Source organism: Ahaetulla prasina, chromosome 8 (assembly GCF_028640845.1).
Source record: "Ahaetulla prasina isolate Xishuangbanna chromosome 8, ASM2864084v1, whole genome shotgun sequence".
NCBI lineage: Eukaryota > Metazoa > Chordata > Lepidosauria > Squamata > Colubridae > Ahaetulla > Ahaetulla prasina.
This window is the reverse complement of record NC_080546.1, coordinates 93,549,100-93,569,666: the sequence shown is the minus strand read 5'-3', so window position 1 is coordinate 93,569,666 and position 20,567 is coordinate 93,549,100. Positions and strand designations below refer to the sequence as shown.

General features: G+C 40.6%; 1 protein-coding gene across 2 annotated transcripts in view; it reads left to right on the top strand.

The window, feature by feature from the left end:
• Window positions 1-20,567, top strand: part of SLIT2 (slit guidance ligand 2) — a 231,620-nt gene that overhangs the window by 181,191 nt on the left and 29,862 nt on the right. For both annotated transcript variants that reach the window (XM_058193772.1, XM_058193773.1), the window contains exons 18-28: window positions 1,904-2,047; window positions 4,316-4,482; window positions 8,003-8,135; window positions 8,870-8,938; window positions 10,040-10,111; window positions 10,514-10,585; window positions 12,717-12,788; window positions 15,204-15,367; window positions 17,661-17,785; window positions 18,068-18,165; window positions 19,455-19,594. In XM_058193772.1, coding sequence (XP_058049755.1) covers window positions 1,904-2,047; window positions 4,316-4,482; window positions 8,003-8,135; window positions 8,870-8,938; window positions 10,040-10,111; window positions 10,514-10,585; window positions 12,717-12,788; window positions 15,204-15,367; window positions 17,661-17,785; window positions 18,068-18,165; window positions 19,455-19,594 — 1,256 coding nt within the window. The remainder of the gene's footprint in view (window positions 1-1,903; window positions 2,048-4,315; window positions 4,483-8,002; window positions 8,136-8,869; window positions 8,939-10,039; window positions 10,112-10,513; window positions 10,586-12,716; window positions 12,789-15,203; window positions 15,368-17,660; window positions 17,786-18,067; window positions 18,166-19,454; window positions 19,595-20,567) is intronic.

Below are 20,567 nucleotides of genomic sequence, written 5' to 3'. Positions count from 1 at the left end.
AGGCGTCATAGAGTAGTAATGCTTGAAATTAATTAATTAGCGATTAATTGAAAAGATTGCAATTAATTCTGAATTGAAGGAAACCGTTCCTTTTGCTTCCGACCCTGAATAAACATTCCTGAAATGCAGTTGTTATTATAAAATGTATACCTGGCATATTATTCCAGGAAAAATTGTATATAGGTACAGTAGTCCTTGACTTACGACAGCTTGTTTAATGACTGATAGAATTTACAGTGACACTGAAAAAAGTGACTTACAGCCGTTTTTCACCCTTATGACCAGTGATGGGATTCAGCCAGTTCGCACCACTTCGGGAGAACCGGTTGTTAACTTTCTGAGCAGTTTGGCGAACTGGTTGTTGGAAGAAATCATTAGGGTAGAGAACCGGTTGTTGAATTACTTGAATCCCACCACTGGTTATGACCATTGCAGCATCCCCATTGATCAAAATTCAGACTCTTGGCCAATGACTCCTATTTATGATGGTTGTAGCATCCAAGGGTTACGTGATCCCCTTTTATGGCATTCTGCCAATATGAATGGGGAAGCTGGATTCACTTAACACCCATGTTACTAACTGAATAGCTGCAGTGATTCACTTAACAAACTGGTAAGAAAGGTCATAAAATGGGGCAAAACTGACTTAACACCTACCTCACTTCGACAGAAACTTTAGACTTAATTGTGGTCATAAATCAAGGACTACCTCTATAACACATTCGTCCTTTCTTACGTCTAACCCTTACGCAATCTTTGAGTAGAGGGAAGAACCTCACTAATCTTTTCTTCCCCTGGGGGAAAAAATATATGTCAGCAATAAAGAGAAAAAAGTGGTCAAACTTTCGGAACATTAGAAGGACAAGAACAATTTTGCAAAGTGCAAAACCTGGTTTTCTGCAGTTAATTCGAAGGAACGTGGAAGTTCATTCCCTTCATTTCTGCGTTTTTGTGGATGGACGCATTCTTTGGGCTGAACCGCTGGCTAGGAAATAAACAATCTAATTGAAGATGTAATTATATAGGGAGCCTGCCTCCATCCCTCTTCATTGTTTTTAAGATTCCTCCATGTCTCCCCCCCACACCTTAATTTGTAATCCTCCTATTTCTTCTTTCACATTTCTCCATCTTTCTAACTGCATTCATTATGGAAAACACAATGCGCTGTATCATTTACTTCCTCTTCTTGTGCCTTATCCGTCATCGGACATTGGCGATCATGTTGGCGATCCTATTTTTATCAACAGCCACACGAAAAAGTCCTGCTGAGTTTTGTCCAAACCTGTCCCTTAGATTTTGAAGCCATGATGTTCTTCTTCTGCCTGGACCTCATTTGCCTTCAATCTTTCCCTGGAGGATTAAGTGAAAGACGGCGTATTTTTCTGGGGGATGCATCCCATGTCCGAAATATTCTAACTTTCGCTTTTAAAAGGTTTTGATTATTTCCCTGTATCATTTACTAAGGAAGTATAAAATATCCTGTATCTTTTCTGAGCCACACTGATTGGGCCAGTCCAATGGTTTTTGAGAAGTTCTTCTCTGGGCCTGACGGTCCAAAAGCATCTTTCTAGTTGTGCCTGGACCCCATCCCAAGCACCATGGGCCATGAACCACCCCCAGAACGGCCATATTGGTATGGCCCAAAGTAGACATGGAATGGTTCAGGATGTTGTAAGATAGGGGTCTCCAACCTTGGTCCCTTTAAGACTTGTGGACTTCAACTCCCAGAGTTCCTCAGCCAGCTTTGCTGGGAGTTGAAGTCCACAAGTCTTAAAGGGACCAAGGTTGGAGACCCATGTTCTAAGATGCTGTTTTGCACATCCAGACTATTTAGCAACATCTAAGGAATAACAATGAGTGGGTGAAATAAAGGGTTTGTTCCTATTTTCTTCTTCTTCTTCAGAATGCTCAGGAGCAACCGAATTAGCTGTGTGAGCAACGACAGCTTCACAGGTTTGAGTTCTGTCCGACTGCTCTCCTTGTACGACAATCAGATAACTACAGTAGCTCCCGGTGCCTTTGACACCCTTCATTCTCTCTCCACGCTGTAAGTTGGCTTCTGTTAATAGAGATTCAGTCAATAAGTTACGGTTAATCAGACATATTGATAACACATTAGAAAACGTTACGTACAGAACATGAATAGCTGATAGGAACATAGAAAGGGTCACAGGAGGTTTCAATTGACAAGTTGCTTTAGATGGCTGAGTTTTGGGGCTGAAGACTGCGACAATTCTAGTGTGACGGTCATAAACCAGCCTGCAGTCCATGAAGAAAGAGACAACTGAAGATCAATCTTATTTGGTTTAAGAAGAGAAGCAGAATAACATAATCAAAGAGTTGGAAGGGACCTTGAAGGTCTTCTAGTCTAACCTCCTGTTCAAGCAGGAGACCCCAAACCATTTCAGATAAATGGCTGTCCAATATCTTCTTAAAAACCACCAGTGCTGGAGCACCCACAACTTCTGGAGGCAAGTTGTTCCACTGGTTAATTGGCCTCGCTGTTAGGAAGTTTCTCCTTAATTCCAGGTTGCTTCTCTCCTTGATTAGTTTCCATCTGTTGCTTCCTGTCCTGCCTTCAGGTGCCTTGGAAAATAGGTTGACCCCCCTGTTCTTTGGGGCAGCCCCCGAGGTATTGGAAGTCTGCTATTATATCACCTCAAGTCCTTTTTTTCATTAAACTAGACATACCGAATTCCTGCAACCGTTCTTCATATGTTTTAGCCTCCAGGCCCCTATAATGTGTTCTTTAAACATATTCAGTAACCGAGCCTCTGCAGGTCTAAACCATCAAGTCAAATTTAAAGGTAAAGGTAAAGGTTCCCCTCGCACATATGTACTAGTCGTTCCTGACTCTAGGGGGTGGTGCTCATCTCCGTTTGAAAGCCAAAGAGCCAGCACTGTCCAAAGACGTCTCCGTGGTCATGTGGCCGGCATGACTCAACGCCAAAGATGCACAGAACGCTGTTACCTTCCCACCAAAGGTGGTCCCTAGTTTTCCTACTTGCATTTTTTACCTGCTTTCGAAGTGCTAGGTTGGCAGAAGCTGGGATAAGTAACAGGAGCTCACCCCCTGACACGGCACTAGGGATTTGAACCGCTGAACTGCCAATTAATTAGCATAAATTAATTAACTAATTTAATTAGTGTTTTATTTCTGTATTTATAGTTATGTATTTGTGTTTTTAATAGGCTGTAAACCACCCTGAGTCCCTTGGGAGATAGGGCGGTATAAAAATATGATTAAATAAATAAATAAATAAATAAATAAATAAATAAATAAATAAATAAAACCTTTCTATCAACAAGCTCAGCGTCTTAGCCACTGAGCCACTGCATCCCTTGCTCCCAGCTTTTAAAAAAAATGGTTGTATTCTATACGGATATATCTGAAATGTCCTTTTCCAGAACCATCTGGTCTTGAAATTGTTTTATTTTTACTGGAAGAAAAGCCAAATTAATGGGAAATGGGGAAGGAAAAGTAAATGTGCTATATTTAAAAAATGCAAGTTTCTAGGGTAGGAATTCCTGAGACCTGTAATTGCCAACATATTCAATTCTCTTTCCACTTGAAACGTGACAAGTTATACCTGATGACTAATTCGTGCCTATTTAAGATGGCATGTTTATAAATAATGAAATTGTCAAAGGTCTTTCCTGAAACGTGGACTTGCAAGAAGTCCTGAAACTTCTGCAGGCAAATTCATTTTATAAGTGACATGTAATCAACTCAGCTGTCAGTTTAGATAGGAAAGCCAGTCTCTGGAGCAAATAAAGGATGGAAATCTTGAGGAGACAAATTAATGAAAGAACAATTGTCAGGTTAAGCTTAATAATACAATGCAATCAGCCTTCATCTCTATATTAAATTACTATATTATCAGGCATAGATAGTCTAACAAGCAAGTCAGATCTGTGACATCTTTAAATTGTTTCTAAATAATTTCTAAGCTCCAAAGTCAAAACTGGCTATCCTGGGTAGAATTTTTGGAGAAGGGGGGATTGGGGTAGACACAGGTGTTTTGACTACAGATTGAAGGTGTTTTCCGCTGTTAACGAGAAGGCCTCAACCCAGGTTTTGAGGTGGTCATTTTGGGGTTAGTTTGAGTTTTATTGGATAGATGGAAAACTTTCCAAATTGGATAAGGACAAAGAAGCAAAGCAATAGCTTTTATTTCTCTTACCAAAAATAAACAAAGAGTATCAGCCACTTTTTAAAAAAACTATATATGAAAGAACTTTAATTGCTGCGGATGTCCTAATGGTTTCCTTTCTTTGCAACTAACTCTGCACGTGGTTGCGTTGCTCTTTGCAGGAACCTCTTAGCCAACCCCTTCAATTGCAACTGCCATTTAGCGTGGCTGGGTGAGTGGCTGCGGAAGAAGCGGATTGTGACGGGCAACCCTCGCTGCCAGAAGCCTTACTTCCTCAAGGAGATCCCCATACAGGATGTTGCCATTCAGGATTTCACCTGTGAAGATGGTAAGGCCAGCAGTCCCTGGGATCAGCCAAATCTGGGCATTGCATCACGCCATTAGTATAGAGTCTCTTACAATCCATGAGCAGTTCTGCCACCCGCTGCCTCCTCCAATGAGTTACTACCCCGCTCTAATAGCTTCAGTGAAAGTCTGTGGAGATTCTCAGTCATCCAGGTCATGGTTGTCCCCAAAGGTGCTTTTCCAAACGGCCACCGGACTTCCTTGATATTTTTTTCCGCTTGAAAACATTTCACTTTTCATTCTTCAGAACTGAAGAAGCCTCTTGGATGAGAAGCAAAATGGTTTCAAGGAAAAAAACCCAAGGAAGTCCAGTTGCCTCTTGATAATTCAGTTGAAATCACATTGCAGTTGCTAGCAATATGAGTAACCTCTTGGGGGGAGCAATCTTGATCTACCAAAGTAGGAAGTACTTTGAAGTACTAAAGTAAGAAGGAGACGCTCAGTAGTGGATGCTACCGAAATCTGTATTTTGGAGAGTTGAAGTCCACAGGTGGTCAAGGGGCCATAGTGGCCCACGTCAGGAGAGCCGCATAGAAGGCAACACTTTGTATAAAGGTCAGGGCTAGTTGAACCCCAACATTGTTGCCCCAACTTCTTGCACCAGAACAGTAGACCGTACTAGTCTACTGTTGTGGTATATTTATTTTATTTTTTCATTTATCATATTTGTGTAGCCTCCCACCTCACATGAATGTGACACTGGGCAGTGTACAGCACCAATTTAAAAACAACAACAACCCAATAATAAATACCATAATGTTACTTCAATTTAACTTTATATTTTTCCCATTCTAGCATTATTTTTGCCAGAGACTTATTCCTCTAGGAAGGTGATCAAATATAGTGCCTTCTATATCCCTTCTAATTCACAAGGAAAGTGTATTTCAGTCCTCAACAAACTTATTTTATTAAAACAGTTGAGAATTAATTCATTCTCAGCTTCGTCCAAAACAAAATTTTTAATAACCAGTCCCTCGGCCTTATCACCAACCTTTGATGTCTTTGGCAACCTGCCAAAGACTTTTCTTGGCAAAAATCCCACAAAGTTCAAGAGACACTGACAAGAAGCAATGGAATCAACGTTGCTTTCCTACAAAGAACCCAAAAGCTCTTTGCTAGTCCTTTAAGCCTTATGGGAGGGGCCAATCATCTGGTCTTGCTCCCGAGTCGTCCTTTTTGCTTCAGCTGCTCTTGCCTTCTGGCAGCTCTTCACATGCGTGCCCTAGGAACAGGCTTCTCCTGTTCCTCTGCCTCTCTGCTGTCCACCTCTGGAGCTGCAGAGGCTACGCATTGCTCCCAGATGGCCCGGGCCCCATCTCTGCCTTCGATGCAGAGCCCTCATCCGGGCCTTTCCCTGACTCCAAGACTGGCCCATTGTCCTCCCCAGCCTCCTCACTGTCCGACTCCGCTGCCAGCTCTGCAGGCTGCTGGCAGACCACAACACCTGGCCTTTAGCTTTGCTTCCATGACGTAGGCCAGAAGTAGACAATTACAATCCGTTTATGGCTTGTAGACTTCAACTTCATGTTGCTTTCCTGATGTAGGCCAGAAGTAGGCAACTTAGGAACTGTGGACTTCAACTCCCAGAAATCTGAACCAGCCATGATGGCTCAGGAATTCTGGGAGTTGTGGTCCGCAGGTCATAAAAGGTCCGCAATTGCCTGCCCCAATATATGCAATGTGTTAAATATGTTAAAATAGACTAGCACGAATGAGGCCTCATTCTGGAATACCTGAAGAATCTCATCCAGGGGGACCATCATCTATTAATATCAAGAAAGGAATGAAAGATTTTCTTTTATAGGACCACGTGCAAGGTCTCCTCCAATGGTTGAACTAGAGCTCAAGTAGACAGATGGGTTGTTGGCCCCACATTGTTGAGGGATACTCAGTGAGCCTTTAAAAGTATCCATAATCATGATGTATTTGTGAGCCAGAATGTGACTGAATTTCATTTAAGTCCTATTAATAGATGAAGAAATTGTGGTCAAGCACGCAACACACAAAAACGGTGCACAACCTCATTTTGTTTATTCTCATTTTCTACTATAAGTACTTTCCCCTAGGAATCTGGATTTTTCTGGCCTTCAGATGACAAAGGATGAAAGCATGAGAAAATGCAACAATCTTGTGTTGGTGGTTTATATGTAGATTTGTCCATGACATTCGTGGTATAATTGCAGTGGTACAATGACACTCGTAGCAAAAATGTTCAGAGCAACACGGTTTCCTTTTCTTTGAATAATTAGCTACCAAGAGATTTATTTTTCTTTAGCTTTTACCCTTCTATTGTTATATTGCATGATGACCTGATCCTCAAGCAATTTATGATATAGAAATGGAATTGCAAGCTATTCAAGCCCAAAAAAAAGATAATTTTAGATCCAATAGTCTTCTACTCTCTTTGGCCAGACTGTATTTTCTTTCTGCGGTTTTTTTCTTTTTCTTTTTGTTCCCTTTTCCGTCTTCTTTTGCATTTCATTTTAGAGATAGAGCTATTGTAATGACACAGAATGATTATTATGCTTACAGTGTTTATGCAGTACTCCAGTTACTCTAGCAACAGAAATTTTGTAATCTCCCACTTCCTAAGAAACTATTAGATGGATAATGGAAATGTATTCTTGAAGGTATAATTGAAACATGTCCTTGAAGACACAATCAGAGATATAACGGCTTCAAAATGTCTTTGGAGTGGAACACTAATAGACATCTCATTGTCTATATTAGATGCCCTTAGCTGAATAAAGCTTATTCATTTTTTTTATTTCATTTCCAAAGTTAAAATACAAACAGAAGGAAAAACGGGAGAAACAAACTAGCAACCATAAAACTCTAATGATACAAATAGAAAGTGTAGAAATAAAAAATAACAGATGACAAATATCTCATTCACACTGGTATTAAATATAAAAGGTCCACCCTGGTTGAATGCTGGTGTCTTGTCTTGTTTTGTCATGTCTTGTCTTGTTATGTCAGAATAGAATAGAATAGAATAGAATAGAATAGAATAGAATAGAATAGAATAGAACAGAACAGAACAGAACAGAACAGAACAGAACAGAATAACAGAGTTGGAAGGGACCTTGGAGGTCTTCTAGTCCAACCCCCTGCTTAGGCAGGAAACCCTACACCATTTCAGACAAATGGTTGTCCACTCTCTTCTTAGAAACTTCCAGTGTTGCAGAATTCACAACTTCTGGAGGTAGATTATTCCACTGGTTAATTGTTCTAACTGTAAGGAAATTCCTCTTTAGTTCTAGGTTGCTTCTCTCCTTGATGAGTTTCCATCCGTTGCTTCCTGTCCTGCCTTCAGGTGCTTTGGAGAATAGCTTGGCTCCCTCTTCTTTGGGGCAGCTGCTCAGATACTGGAAGACTGCTATCATGTCACCCCTAGTTGTGTTGTGTTGTATTGTATTGCATTGCGTTATTTATTATTATTATTATATTGGCTGTCCATCTTACCACAGGGTAACTCTTGTTTTATTTTATATTTTAATTAGGGAATGATGACAACAGTTGCTCTCCCTTGTCCCGCTGTCCTGCCGAATGCACCTGTCTGGATACCGTCGTCCGTTGCAGTAACAAAGGCCTGAAGGCTCTACCTAAAGGCATCCCAAAAGAAGTGACCGAACTGTAAGAAACACCTTTAAAAAAACCTCTTGTTTTGTGCCTGTCTGGAACACTTACAACCATCGTCGTATTCCCATGGCTACTTGAGCCAATTTGGAAGCTTGGGAACTGACTCGTATTTATGACACTTGCAGTGTCCCAAGGTCACGTGAACCCCTTTTGCGACCTTCTGGGCTCAAGTTGTGGTCGTAAGTCTAGGAAAACCTATACAAAATAGCTACGTTCTACCAAGCAAGATGGAGCTATAGATGTTAATGAATCAATTGCTATTGGCTTCATATTAGATTTCAAAGACTGCCTGTTTAGACTCCAATGTAGAAGACATTAAAGATAAGATAACCTTTATTGTCATTATTTCCCCCTGTGGGCACCTTGGCACACATTAAAAATGAAATTCTGTTGCCTGCCCTCAAAAGTGTACACACATCTAACCCACATATAGACGTGTTATATACATACATATGGCTATACCTGCACCCTGATATATAAATACATCTAAATGTTAATCCATCTTGAACACATAGCGGAAAGAAGAAACCTGGGAGTTCACAAGGTTGATCCTGTATGGAGATAGAGTAGCATTGCTTGCAAAGTAGAGGTTAAATTTTGCTCTCACCACTATATTTTGCATAAGGCCCTATTGTGCTTCTCGCTTCTGGCTTCACACCTGAATATTAGAGTGATGAAATAAACTCTTAATGATTTCAGCTAAATAATACATGTCTTTCTTTTTGTAGTTATTTAGATGGAAACCAGTTCACACTTGTTCCCAAAGAATTATCAAACTACAAGCACTTAACTCTGATGTAAGTAACTAAATTCTCTGAGCTGATACCATTTCTGAACTTTTGTTTTATGCTATATTTTGAAACTATATTTTGCTTTTGGGTCTAAGCAACATGTCTGAGGGGTTTTTTTTAGGGGTTAGGAGCAGAATCTCTTGTAACTCCAAAAAAGACCTGTTTGCTGTTGGTGAGTTGAGGTGTAGCATAAATGAACTGAGGGATATTCAACTCAGTTATGAAAAGAAATTGGTTTAGTTTCTTTGCTTTGGGATTTTTCAGCAGTAGATATTTGTGTAGTGAAAAATCAAAGGATTATTAAAATTTATTTTTAAAAAAGTCAGAAGATTTTAAAAAATAGTTGTGTTTGTTTCAACATGCATTGAAAAAGGCAAGGGCCAATCTGTCTTGATAAGAGGTATGTCACATTGCAGTATGTATGCATAAAGTATTGACTCATCTTTGTATTTTTGTAAAAAATGTTGAATGTATGCATCCTTTAAAAGAGGGCAATCACTCTTTCAATGCATATCTTCTTTAATACAAAGACAAGCCAGGAATTTATTTAAATATATAGAAACAATGTTTAAGTATTTAAGTAAACTTATTTCATATAATTGTAATATATAAGTTCCAATTCTTTTTGTTCCATTGGTGTTCTTGTTCAGTTTGCATGATCTTGTTTATAATTGCAAATCCGAAACTTAGTGAGTCTTCTGCTACAGGTAGTACGATAAAAGGGCCGGTTTAGCTCACGCTGGTAAAAGCCTGTTATTAAGAACACAGTAGCCTGCAATTACTGCAGGTTCGAGCCCGGCCCAAGGTTGACTCAGCCTTCCATCCTTTATAAGGTAGGTAAAATGAGGACCCAGATTGTTGGGGGGGCAATAAGTTGACTTTGTAAAAAAAATATACAAATAGAATGAGACTATTGCCTTATACACTGTAAGCCGCCCTGAGTCTTCGGAGAAGGGCGGGGTATAAATGTAAACAAAAAAAACAAAACCAAATTTAAAATAATGTGCTAATAAATTGTATTTATCAATAACAATGTTACAGTTCATTTTTTAATATCTGTGATATAAGACAGAAGATTTCTAAATCTGCTGTGTTGTTTTTTTGTAGAGATTTAAGCAACAACAGGATCAGTACTCTCTCGAACCAGAGTTTCAGTAACATGACCCAGCTACTCACTTTGTAAGTGTTTATTCTTTCAATAATGCAATAAGCTTTACTAATTTACTCCTTGGATTTGCCTATGTTACCATTGCAACTGAGTTGAAGAAGAATGAGGAGTGGTCCAGTTAGACCTCACTTAGAATGTAGATTCAGAAGGATTTTGACAGATGTGATCATCTGTATGGCCAGTCTAGAGAAAAGAAGGACTAGGGGTATATGATCACAGTCTTCCAGTATTTGTGGGGCTGCCATAAGAAAGCGGGGAGGTCAACTTATTTTCCAAAGCTTCAGAAGACAAGATAAGAGGGGTTGGACTAGGAGACCTCCAAGGGTCCCTTCCAGCCCTAGGATTATTTGTAATTCTATGTAACTCCTTATTGCATTATGTTGTTTAGAAATCAGCATTTTGTATACTTTCAGAATTCTCAGTTACAATCGGCTCAGATGTATCCCAACACGGACTTTTGATGGCTTGAAATCACTTAGGCTGCTGTAAGTAATATTCCTGTCCTTGCTTTTCTGTGCAGTTTTTTATTTTTCACATTTCTGAACTTCCCGGCTTCCTCAAAGAAGGACTCTGGTTAGTGTACAATTTGCTTTAAGCTCAACCCTGCTGTGACTTTGTGATGCAATTTCCCATTTGGTTTTATCCCATAGACTCTTGTAACATAAATGGGAAATTCTGGGGAACCGTGTATTTATTTTCTTTTGCCATTGTAGCTGCTTACAATAGGTAGAAGCCTAGCTCATCTGGGCAGATCTCCAAAAACTAAGCATAGTTGGCCCTTGTGAGTATTTAGATGGGATGTCCCTGTGCTGGTGGACCAACTGAGAGTCAAAAATATCCAGACAAATGCAGGGGTAGATACTTCTATGTTGCTTCCAACGTGGATGTGTTCATGAAGTCAATAGGTGTTGTGTCCCACTCCTCCTCTGACTGCCGAGTCGGGGAAGTCCATATCAAGCGTGCCTCTGCAACTCTGCCAAAGTCCTATCAGAGTTCTCAAGGCAGGCAGGAGACCAGGAAGTGACTTCAGCAATCCAAGGTAGACTTTGCCTGACTCAGAGAATGCCAGAAAGCAGATCCTTTATATAGGCCATGGGGTGTGGCTCCATGACTCAGCACTTATTAAGGCCTGCCCCTCCCTTCCTTTTGCTGATGTCGCCTCTCAATTCTCCGGAAGCGAGGATCTCTCCAGCCTCCAGCTGTTGGTAATCTGAGCTCATGACTGGCTTCACATTCTTCAGGCTCAAATGCTGTGGGGGAGGGGTTTAGTTGTTCCGTTTGCCTGGGCATGGTGCCAGGACTGGGGGCTGAAGGCCCGTCAGGCCCTTCGTCTTGCTCAGCCTGTCTGGGCATGGTGCCAGGGCTGGGGCCTGGAGGCATGCCAGGACATTCTTCCGAACTATCAGCGTCCGGCAGGAGATAAGAGGGGCCCAGCTGCGGCAGGGGGAGCGAGCGAGACACAACAATAGGTTTACTTTCATTTTGAACAAAAACTGCTTAGTAACCCCTGGACTCATTTCCTATTTTTAAACTTTTATATGCGCTTACAAGAAGCCATGTCTGCGACATGAATGCTCCACCATCTGCATCCGGAGGGGGCTTGTGGTCCCTTTGGGTGGTGAGCTGGAGAGTCCATGCTTGAAAAAAAATTAAACGCTGCTACAACACAACTTCTTAAATTTGAATTACTTTAAATTACACTGCTTAAATACAGTTCATAATGGGAATAGAATAGAATAGAATAGAATAGAATAGAATAGAATAGAATAGAATAGAATAGAATAGAATAGAATAGAATAGACAGACTTGGAAGGGACCTTGGAGGTCTTCTAGTCCAACCCCCTGCTTAGGCAGGAAACCCTAAACCATTTCAGACAAATGGTTGTCCAATCTCTTGTTAAAAACTTCCAGTGTTGGAGAATTCACAACTTCTAAAGGCAAGTTGTTCCACTGGTTAATTGTTCTAACTATGAGGAACAATATCTAAGCCAATATCTTGGGCCTCTGGTGGCTCAACAGACTAAGCAGTCTGTTATTAACACAGCTGCTTGCAATTACTGCAAGTTCAAGACCCACCAGGCCCAAGGTTGACTCAGCCTTCCATCCTTTATAAGGTAGGTAAAATGAGGACCCAGATTGTTGGGGGCAATAAGTTGACTTTGTATATAAATATACAAATGGATGAAGACTATTGCTTAACACAGTGTAAGCCGCCCTGAGTTTTCGGAGAAGGACGGGATATAAATTCAAAAAAATAAAAATAAAAATAAAATAAAATTACAATCTGAGAGCTGCATTTCTGAAGAAGCCGTGTGCTCTTAAGTTCAGTAAACTTCAAGAACTTTATTATGGTCATCACCTTGATTTTTTGCAGCTTCAAATAGGTAATTCCAAAATGCAAAAAATCAAAACATAAACATCTACTTCTAAAGAATGCATACAATTCAACACAAATAAATTGGGTCCTGGAGTCTCTACAAATAATGCACAAAGGGGGAAAGTCAGACACAGAAGACTGAGAAGGACTCGAGTTCTTTAAACGAGGTTCTCTCTTGAATTCCTGGGTGAAGAGAAGGAGCCCTTTCTAACCTACTTCCGTTCTCCTTTCTTGTTTAGGTCTTTACATGGCAATGACATCTCTGTTCTTCCTGAAGGTGCTTTTAATGACCTTTCCGCATTATCTCATCTGTGAGTATTTGGGCCCTCTTGACAATAAGGTTCTGAATTAGAATATTCCATATTAGCTGTCGGACCATTGACTGAGATTCCCACCATAATCTCAAATACTGTTCAGGCAAAATGCAGGTTGCTGTGTCCTTAACACCATGCATAAAAGATGCTCTTAGCGGTGAAATTGGGTGGGAGATGGATTTCTCTGTCCTCAGAATTATTTAGTGATATAATCGACTGCAGCTGAACACTCAAGTAATACAATGAGGAAAGTATTCACACTCGGTTAACTGGAAGGGATTTAGCCTGAAGGTAATAAACTCCTCATGGGTAATGGACCATGGATCTGGTTGCCTTTTGTCCTTGGAGAGAGCAGGCAGATAAGGATTTATCTGTCCGATTGTAATTTTTAACAGGGCAACTCTGTTCGGACATGACCTGAGGTAACCTTGGCTACCTATGTTTATTTTATTTTATTTATTTATTTATTTATTTATTTATTTATTTTGTCACAACAATATATATATAAGCATCATACAGAAAAGATTATATAGTGTATAAACATATGTAAGAGTAAATATTAGGAGGTATAAGCTCCCAGAAGCACGAAGCTGAAGCCTGAAGATGACGAATGAGACTTCGTTGAAACGTCTCCAAGACACTTCCAATTTTACGCGGGAGAAAACCCGAATAACCAAAGACCTACATACAAACACCCGCGAAAACCTCAGAATATAAATATATATAAGAAGAAGAAGAAAAAAAGAAAAACAATAGGACAGGAACGGTAGGCACGTTTGTGCTCTCATGCACCCCTTATGGTCCTCTTAGGAATGGGGTGAGGTCAATATTAGAAAGTTTTTGGTTAAAGCTTTTGGGATTATGGGAAGAGACCACAGAGTCAGGTAAAGTATTCCAAGCACTGATGATGTAGTGAGAGATACCCACCAAGTCATGTCTTCTAGCTAATATGAACCCTTCAACACCCATGAAATGGAAACAGGCCCATGCAGGAAAGCAGAAACGTCGGTTGATGGTGTGTGCTTCTACCCTCAGCGCCCATCGATTCATTTGTCAGATCTCCATCCAGGTTCTCCTCCGGGAGGTCCAGGCAATCTACATAGCACTCCCCTATCATCGGCAATCTCACGAGGCCGGCCTATCTAAGACAGACTGATTGGCGGGTCCAAAATCTGTGGAAGCTTCTGTAGGTTGAGGGTGGACTAGAACCTTTAGCTCCCCAGGCTCCAGTACCTTCCCCACTACATCACTGTGGCTTTTGAAGGAATTCCACTCTCTGCCCATGTATTATTATGGTTTGATTCATAGATTAGAATAGAGTAGAATTTTTTATTGGCCAAGTGTGATTGGACACACAAGGAATTTGTTTTGGTGCATATATTCTCAGTGTACATAAAAGATTCATAGATTAGATTATCAAATAATAATTATAAGGTTTATATAAGAAGCAACAGATGGAAACTTATCAAAGAGAGATTTAGCCCTACAACTAAGGGAAATATCTTGATAATTGTTTTTAATAAATTATAATGAATCAGTGGAATTGTTTCCCTCCAGAGGTTGTGGGAGCTCCATCACTGGAGGTTTTCAAAAAGAGACTGGACAGTCACCTGCCTGAAATGGAATAAGGTCTCCAGGTTGAGCAGAGGGCTGGACTAGAAGACCTCCAAGGTCCCAGCTAACTCTGTCATTCTGTATATAGCAATCCTTCATTTCCCCCCCCCCAACAGTTCTAGCTGTGTAAGGTAGAGGAGGCACAGAGAGGCTGGCAGATACCAAGTCAGCTTCTGTGGCTGAAAGCAAAATTCAGGAGAAGAAGCTGGGTCTCCATGGCCCCAAACCTTTGTTTCTACACTATCCTAACTAAACAATTTGAACCAATTAAAAAAGGTGTTTGGATGATAAGCATTCCTTGAGAATCTAGTCGAGGAAGCTATCTGATCAGTCCTTAGGGTATCTTTAGTTGCGGCATTCTTTGTGTCTCCTTTGCAGCTAGTCCTCAACTTACAACCTCAATTGAGCCCAAAATTTCTGCTGCTATGAGAGACAGTGCTTAATTGAGTTTTAACCCCGGTTTATAACCTTTCTTGCCACCGTTGTTAAGTGAATCACAGCAGTTGTTCGATTGGTAACACAGTTGTTAAGCTTCCCCATCGGCTTTGCTGGCCAGAAGGTCGCAGACCCCTGCGACCGTCATAACTATGAGTCAGTTGCCAAGCATCTGAATGTTGACCACGTAACCCTGGGGATGCCGCAGTGGTTGTATGTGTGAAAAATAGCCATGGCCCAGGTCACTTTTTTCAGTAAGTTTGAATGGCCAGTAACCGAACTGTCGTAAGTCAAGGATGACCTGTATTTTCATTTTACCTGTTTGGAATTAAAGGCATATTTGGCTTCTTTTTCCCCCCGCAGAGCGATTGGAGCGAACCCCCTCCACTGTGACTGCCACATGCAATGGCTCTCCGACTGGGTAAAGTCCGAATACAAGGAGCCGGGCATCGCCCGATGTGTCGGTCCCGGAGAAATGGCCGACAAACTCCTTCTCACCACGCCCTCCAAAAAATTCACCTGTCAAGGTAATGAAGTAAACAATTCCGCAATCTGTGTGCAAGGGCTTCTTTCAAATTGTAAGTCACAACCACTGCTTCTGGGAGAAAGGATTGCTCATGCTGAGAAGAAGGAGGAGGCCGTTGCCATTCAGGGACCCCTTTCTCCATAAATGACACAGCTGTGACATTCACACACTGCAGACAATGATGAAATGTTGGAACTAGAGGCCCGGGTGATGCTTTTCTTCACTCCTTCTTGTTCAAAGCTGCAAACCCAGAAGCAAAGGAATCATCCTCTTTTAACGACCCCCATAATCCTTTGCGGGTTGGAGTCTGGGCAACTGAATGGAGCCGAGTGTTTACTGGCCAGATGCCCTTCCTGTCGCCAATGCGGAGTTTTATTCAGGAGATATAATCTCATTGTGCCCAGAGAGAGAAATATCTGCCTCTACCTAGGATCGAACTCACAGCCTCCTGATTGTGAGGCGAAATCTAGGCCACCGTACCACAAAGGAAGATTGGAAGCAAAAAACCAGATTTTACTGATTCTACCAACAGGATTGATTTCAATTCTTCGACCACGTGCACATTTCCGCGTTGTGGGACTGTGGCCCTATTTCATGAACACCACGCCAAACGTACAGGAAGGCTGAAAAATAAAATCGAGGGATTAATTCCCTTCCTAGAAATGCTGTGAAGATCAAATGGGTGTTGAGTCACGCCATCATTAACAACTCCAAGGAAGACTGACATATAAATGTAATTATTGAGTGGGTGAAGGCATACCAGGCGTTGCTTGTTCTGTTAAATACCTTCAAGTCCATTACTTATAATTATTCCCGCTCCTTCTCTCTGCCCTCAGAAATTGAACTTGGGGAAAGTCGAATGATTTCTCCTCTAATCTTGCTTGTAGCTATCAGAGATCCAATTATTTCCTTTGCTTTTGAAGCGTGAACTCAACTGTTGTCTTTAGCTTCCATTCTGGCCCCGACATGGGCTTTTCCTGAACTTCTTCCCCATGAAAACTCAATTTCCCTCTTTATTTTCTCCTGTGTCACTCTTCAAAACCAATATTTTTCTTACCTTTGCATCTTGTTATCCGTAAAGTTTTGAATGCCTTGCAGATTGATATCTCTCCTTCCTTCCTCCAAAAGACTTCAAAGATACATTTGCTGTTTACATAGCTCATTTAAATAGATTTACAGATTCCATAATAAATTCAGTAAACTTGAAGGGGACCCAGGTTTCTTTTCTGTTTTTATGTGTTAAGACTGGGCAAACTCAGTAATATTTACCTTTTATCAATATTTCCCTTCCTCTCCTTCATCTTCCCTTCCCTCCCCGCCCCTCCTTCCCTTCCCTCCGCTCCCTTCCCTCCCTTAACTCTCCTCTTCCCAATCCATTCCTTTCCATTTATCCTTCACTACTGATCAATGCCTAAAATCAATCACAGTTTCCCTTCATTCTTCAAGGTTTTTTGTTTGTTTGTTTCAGATTTTCTTTAAAAGGAATTTTTTTGCGGCCATTATCCAGATGTTTATGAGTGCAGGCGATACAGAATATTTGGGAGGGCAGGACATGAGGGACAGGAATACAACTCAGTTGTGAATTTGACTGTAGACTTTGCTCACACAAATCGAACGTTTCCTTCCGCGGCAGGAGTTCATTACGCAGGAGATTCAGGCAGTTCAGAGGAGTGTAAATTTATTTATTGCAAGTTTAAGCTCTCTGCAAGAATCTGGCCAACTAACGGTCAAGGGAAATGAGCAGGAGATAAGAGGGGCATTCCAGGAGGGCTGGACTTCCATCTCCTGCGGGTGCAGGGACTCGTGACTTATGACATATTTGACATTCCCCACTCAGGCTCAGCCTGGTCATCTCCTGCAGTCTATATGACAATTGCCGTTAAAGGATCGACAAGGAAAATTATTTAAATATGAGAGATAAATAGGGAACGAAGAAACCCATTAAAGTAAAATTGAGACATTTCAAAATGTAGATGTGAAAAGGAAATTTATCTGGGGAAAGGTTATTTTTTAACAGCCCTAAGCAAATCACTCAGTTAAGCAACATTATCTAGTGGAGTTCAATCCTTTTGACTTCCTATGCCGTCAACAGAATATTTTTTTCCCCTTGAAACACTCCTCAGCTCACCTTGATACGAGCTTGATTCCCATCATAGAGGTGCCTAAACATAGCCGTATCTCACAGGGCAGCTTTGGGTTAACTAGGATAGCACCAGAAGCTTGGAAGACACGATGATCAGGGATGAAAAGGGCTCGTTTTTGTAACACAAAGAATTATTTGTGCTTATTTGAAGGTCCGGTGGATGTCACTATTCTTGCCAAATGCAGCCCCTGCTTATCCAACCCTTGCAAAAACGATGGAACTTGTAACAATGACCCGGTTGATTTCTACAGCTGTTCCTGTCCTTACGGCTTCAAGGTATAGAAGACATTAAATTAAAAAAAACCTGCGTTCTTTAATTAATGCGCTAGTTGTATCTTTTATACGAGTGAGTCTCTCTGTTCCTAATGCCTGGTTCTTTTCCATTTGGAGATGCAGTTTTATCTCAGCCAGTCTTCAGGGGCTGTGGCTCCATTATAGATAGAAAGATATGCTGGCAGGACTGATGGGTTTCGGATGTGGAATCTATAACATTTGAAAACTCATTTCCCCCCTTATTTTTCTATGCCGCGTTTGTTCATTTTGTTCATTTACTGGTAGGGTCGAGACTGTGAGGTCCCCATCCATGCCTGTATCAGCAGCCCATGTAAAGAAGGCGGGACTTGTCACTTAAAAGAAGATGAAAAGAATGGATTTTGGTGAGTTTAAAAAACAAAGTAACATGCAAAAAGGAAGCCATCTACCCTCAGCACAGAATCTGTGGCCGTTTCTTCCTCTTCCGTTCTCCCAGTAATGAAGTAGGTGATGTGTATCGATTTCCAAGTCTTTCATACAAACATCAGTGAGCTTAAGGCACTTTGGAAACTTTTCTTGCTATCAATATGCTGTTTTTAATCAAGGCGTAATGGGGAAAGATAACATGATTTTTGCCTCTTGTTATCCTAAAACAGCCAGCTAAATTCCTCCTGAAAGTCTCACCATTCAGAGGTTTTGCTTTGCCTCATATCGGCAGCTTGTAAACGATCAGAGGTAAATCCCAGCGAAACACAAAATTAACAATGCATCTCCAGTCCAGTATCCTGCTGGTAAACATGCTGTGAGCATTTTTAATCTGGAGTTTTTTTAATCACAGAATACAGGCCCTCCAGATGTGGCTCTTAAATTATGGAGCTAAGAACGGTAATAAATGGATCCCATAATCCCATAATAAAAATTCTGCTGGCTTGTTAGAAACAATTTTGATTCCCCCTATTTAATAAGCAATTAGCTTTCTTTTCTACACACAAATGACAAGCAATGGCTGGATTGATTTCGCTCTGAAATTAATTTGAAACAGCTTAATATGATAAATTGCTGTTTTAATCACAACTTTATAGGGGGGGAAATGAATAAGTAGCCCTCCAGAATACTTGTGGTGGAGAGGCTAAATTAAGACATATATTCTGAACAACAGTTATAGTGATTGCCATAAATGCATAATCACTGATTTCCAATTGAGGCAAGCATGAATAAGTAATTATTTCTGTGCAATAATTAATACAGTAAATTATGTCCCAGAGAAACTAAATTTGTTAAGTAATTCCTTCCTTCTGACTCCCTTGTCTTTTCCCTTCTCACGTGCTTCTGCATGAATTTATTCCATAGCAGGCTTGAACCCTTGAAATTCATGAGTCAAGCATTGGCAAAGTACTTTCCACCCATAACACTCAAAATGCCCCTATTTGCATTACAAATTTCAGTAATTCAGTAGTTCTCTAACTTGCAGCGTAGTTCCATTTGAGCATACTTTATAATGGAAAGATTCCTTCAAGCAGTTCCCTAAAATAAAAATAAAAAACTCTCCTCCCTTTTTCTATTAGCCGACCTGGAATTCTCTTTAAGTTTGCAGAGAATCGCATCAAAGAAATTGTTAGGCACATGCACATTTCAAACATCATACATCATATTTTTTTGTTTGTTGGAAGAGCTGGTATGTTTCCTTTTACAGGTGTGCCTGTGCCGATGGATTTGAAGGTGAAAACTGTGAAGTGAACATTGATGATTGTGAAGATAACGATTGTGAAAACAATGCCACCTGTATAGATGGAATAAACAACTACACTTGCCTTTGTCCTCCAGAATACACAGGTATGAAGAAGATCTTACTTCATCACAAACTCCATCGTCTGGTATGATAATCCTGTATGCTAATCAATTTGATCCCTGCTTCTTCTCGTTCAACTTTCAAAGTGTTCCTTTATCGTTCCTTCCTCTGCTATTTCATTGAACTCAGCTTTATACCTGTGCAACATAAATCGCATGATAAGAAAGCTCAGAGCTTATAAAAGAAAAAAGATGGAAGTTGAAGATCTCAGCTTAAATCGAGGAGAGAAGCAATCTAGGATTAAGGAGAAAATTCCTGAGATTGAGAACAATGAATCCATGGAACAACTTGCCTTCAGAAGGTGCTCCACAACTCTCTTAATCTGTTACTGTTACTCCCTGGAGGCCTTTTAAAAAGACACTGGACAGCCATTTGTCTGCAACGGTATAGGGTCTCCTGCTTGGGCAGGGGGTTGGACTAGAAGACCTCCAAGGTCCCTCCCAATATCTGTTATTCTATATTCTAAAAAGCTTGCTGACCTACTTAAATGGTTAGAATATTTTTTTGGGAAGATGGATGGATGGAGAGAGAGAGAGAGAGAGAATTGCAAATTTTGCATGGTGATGTCATCAGACCCAAAATGTCATATTGCTGGATGGTGCTGACGTTTTCTGATATCTTCTGCAAACCTCACCTCCTTTATGTTCACATCTAATTCTGGGCCATTTATAAAATAGCAGATCTAATTTTTATTTATTTATTTATTTTGTCAAACACAACAATATATATAAGTATAAGCATGAAATAACTATACGAATTGGATACTATGAAAGGAAACAATAGGACAGGAACGGTAGGCACACTGGTGCTCTTATGCACACCCCTTACAGACCTCTTAGGAATGGGGTGAGGTCATTTGAAAGTCTTTGGTTAAAGTTTTGGGGATTTTGGGATGAAACCACAGAGTCAGGTAGTGCATTCCAGGCATTAACAACTCAGTTACTGAAGTCATATTTT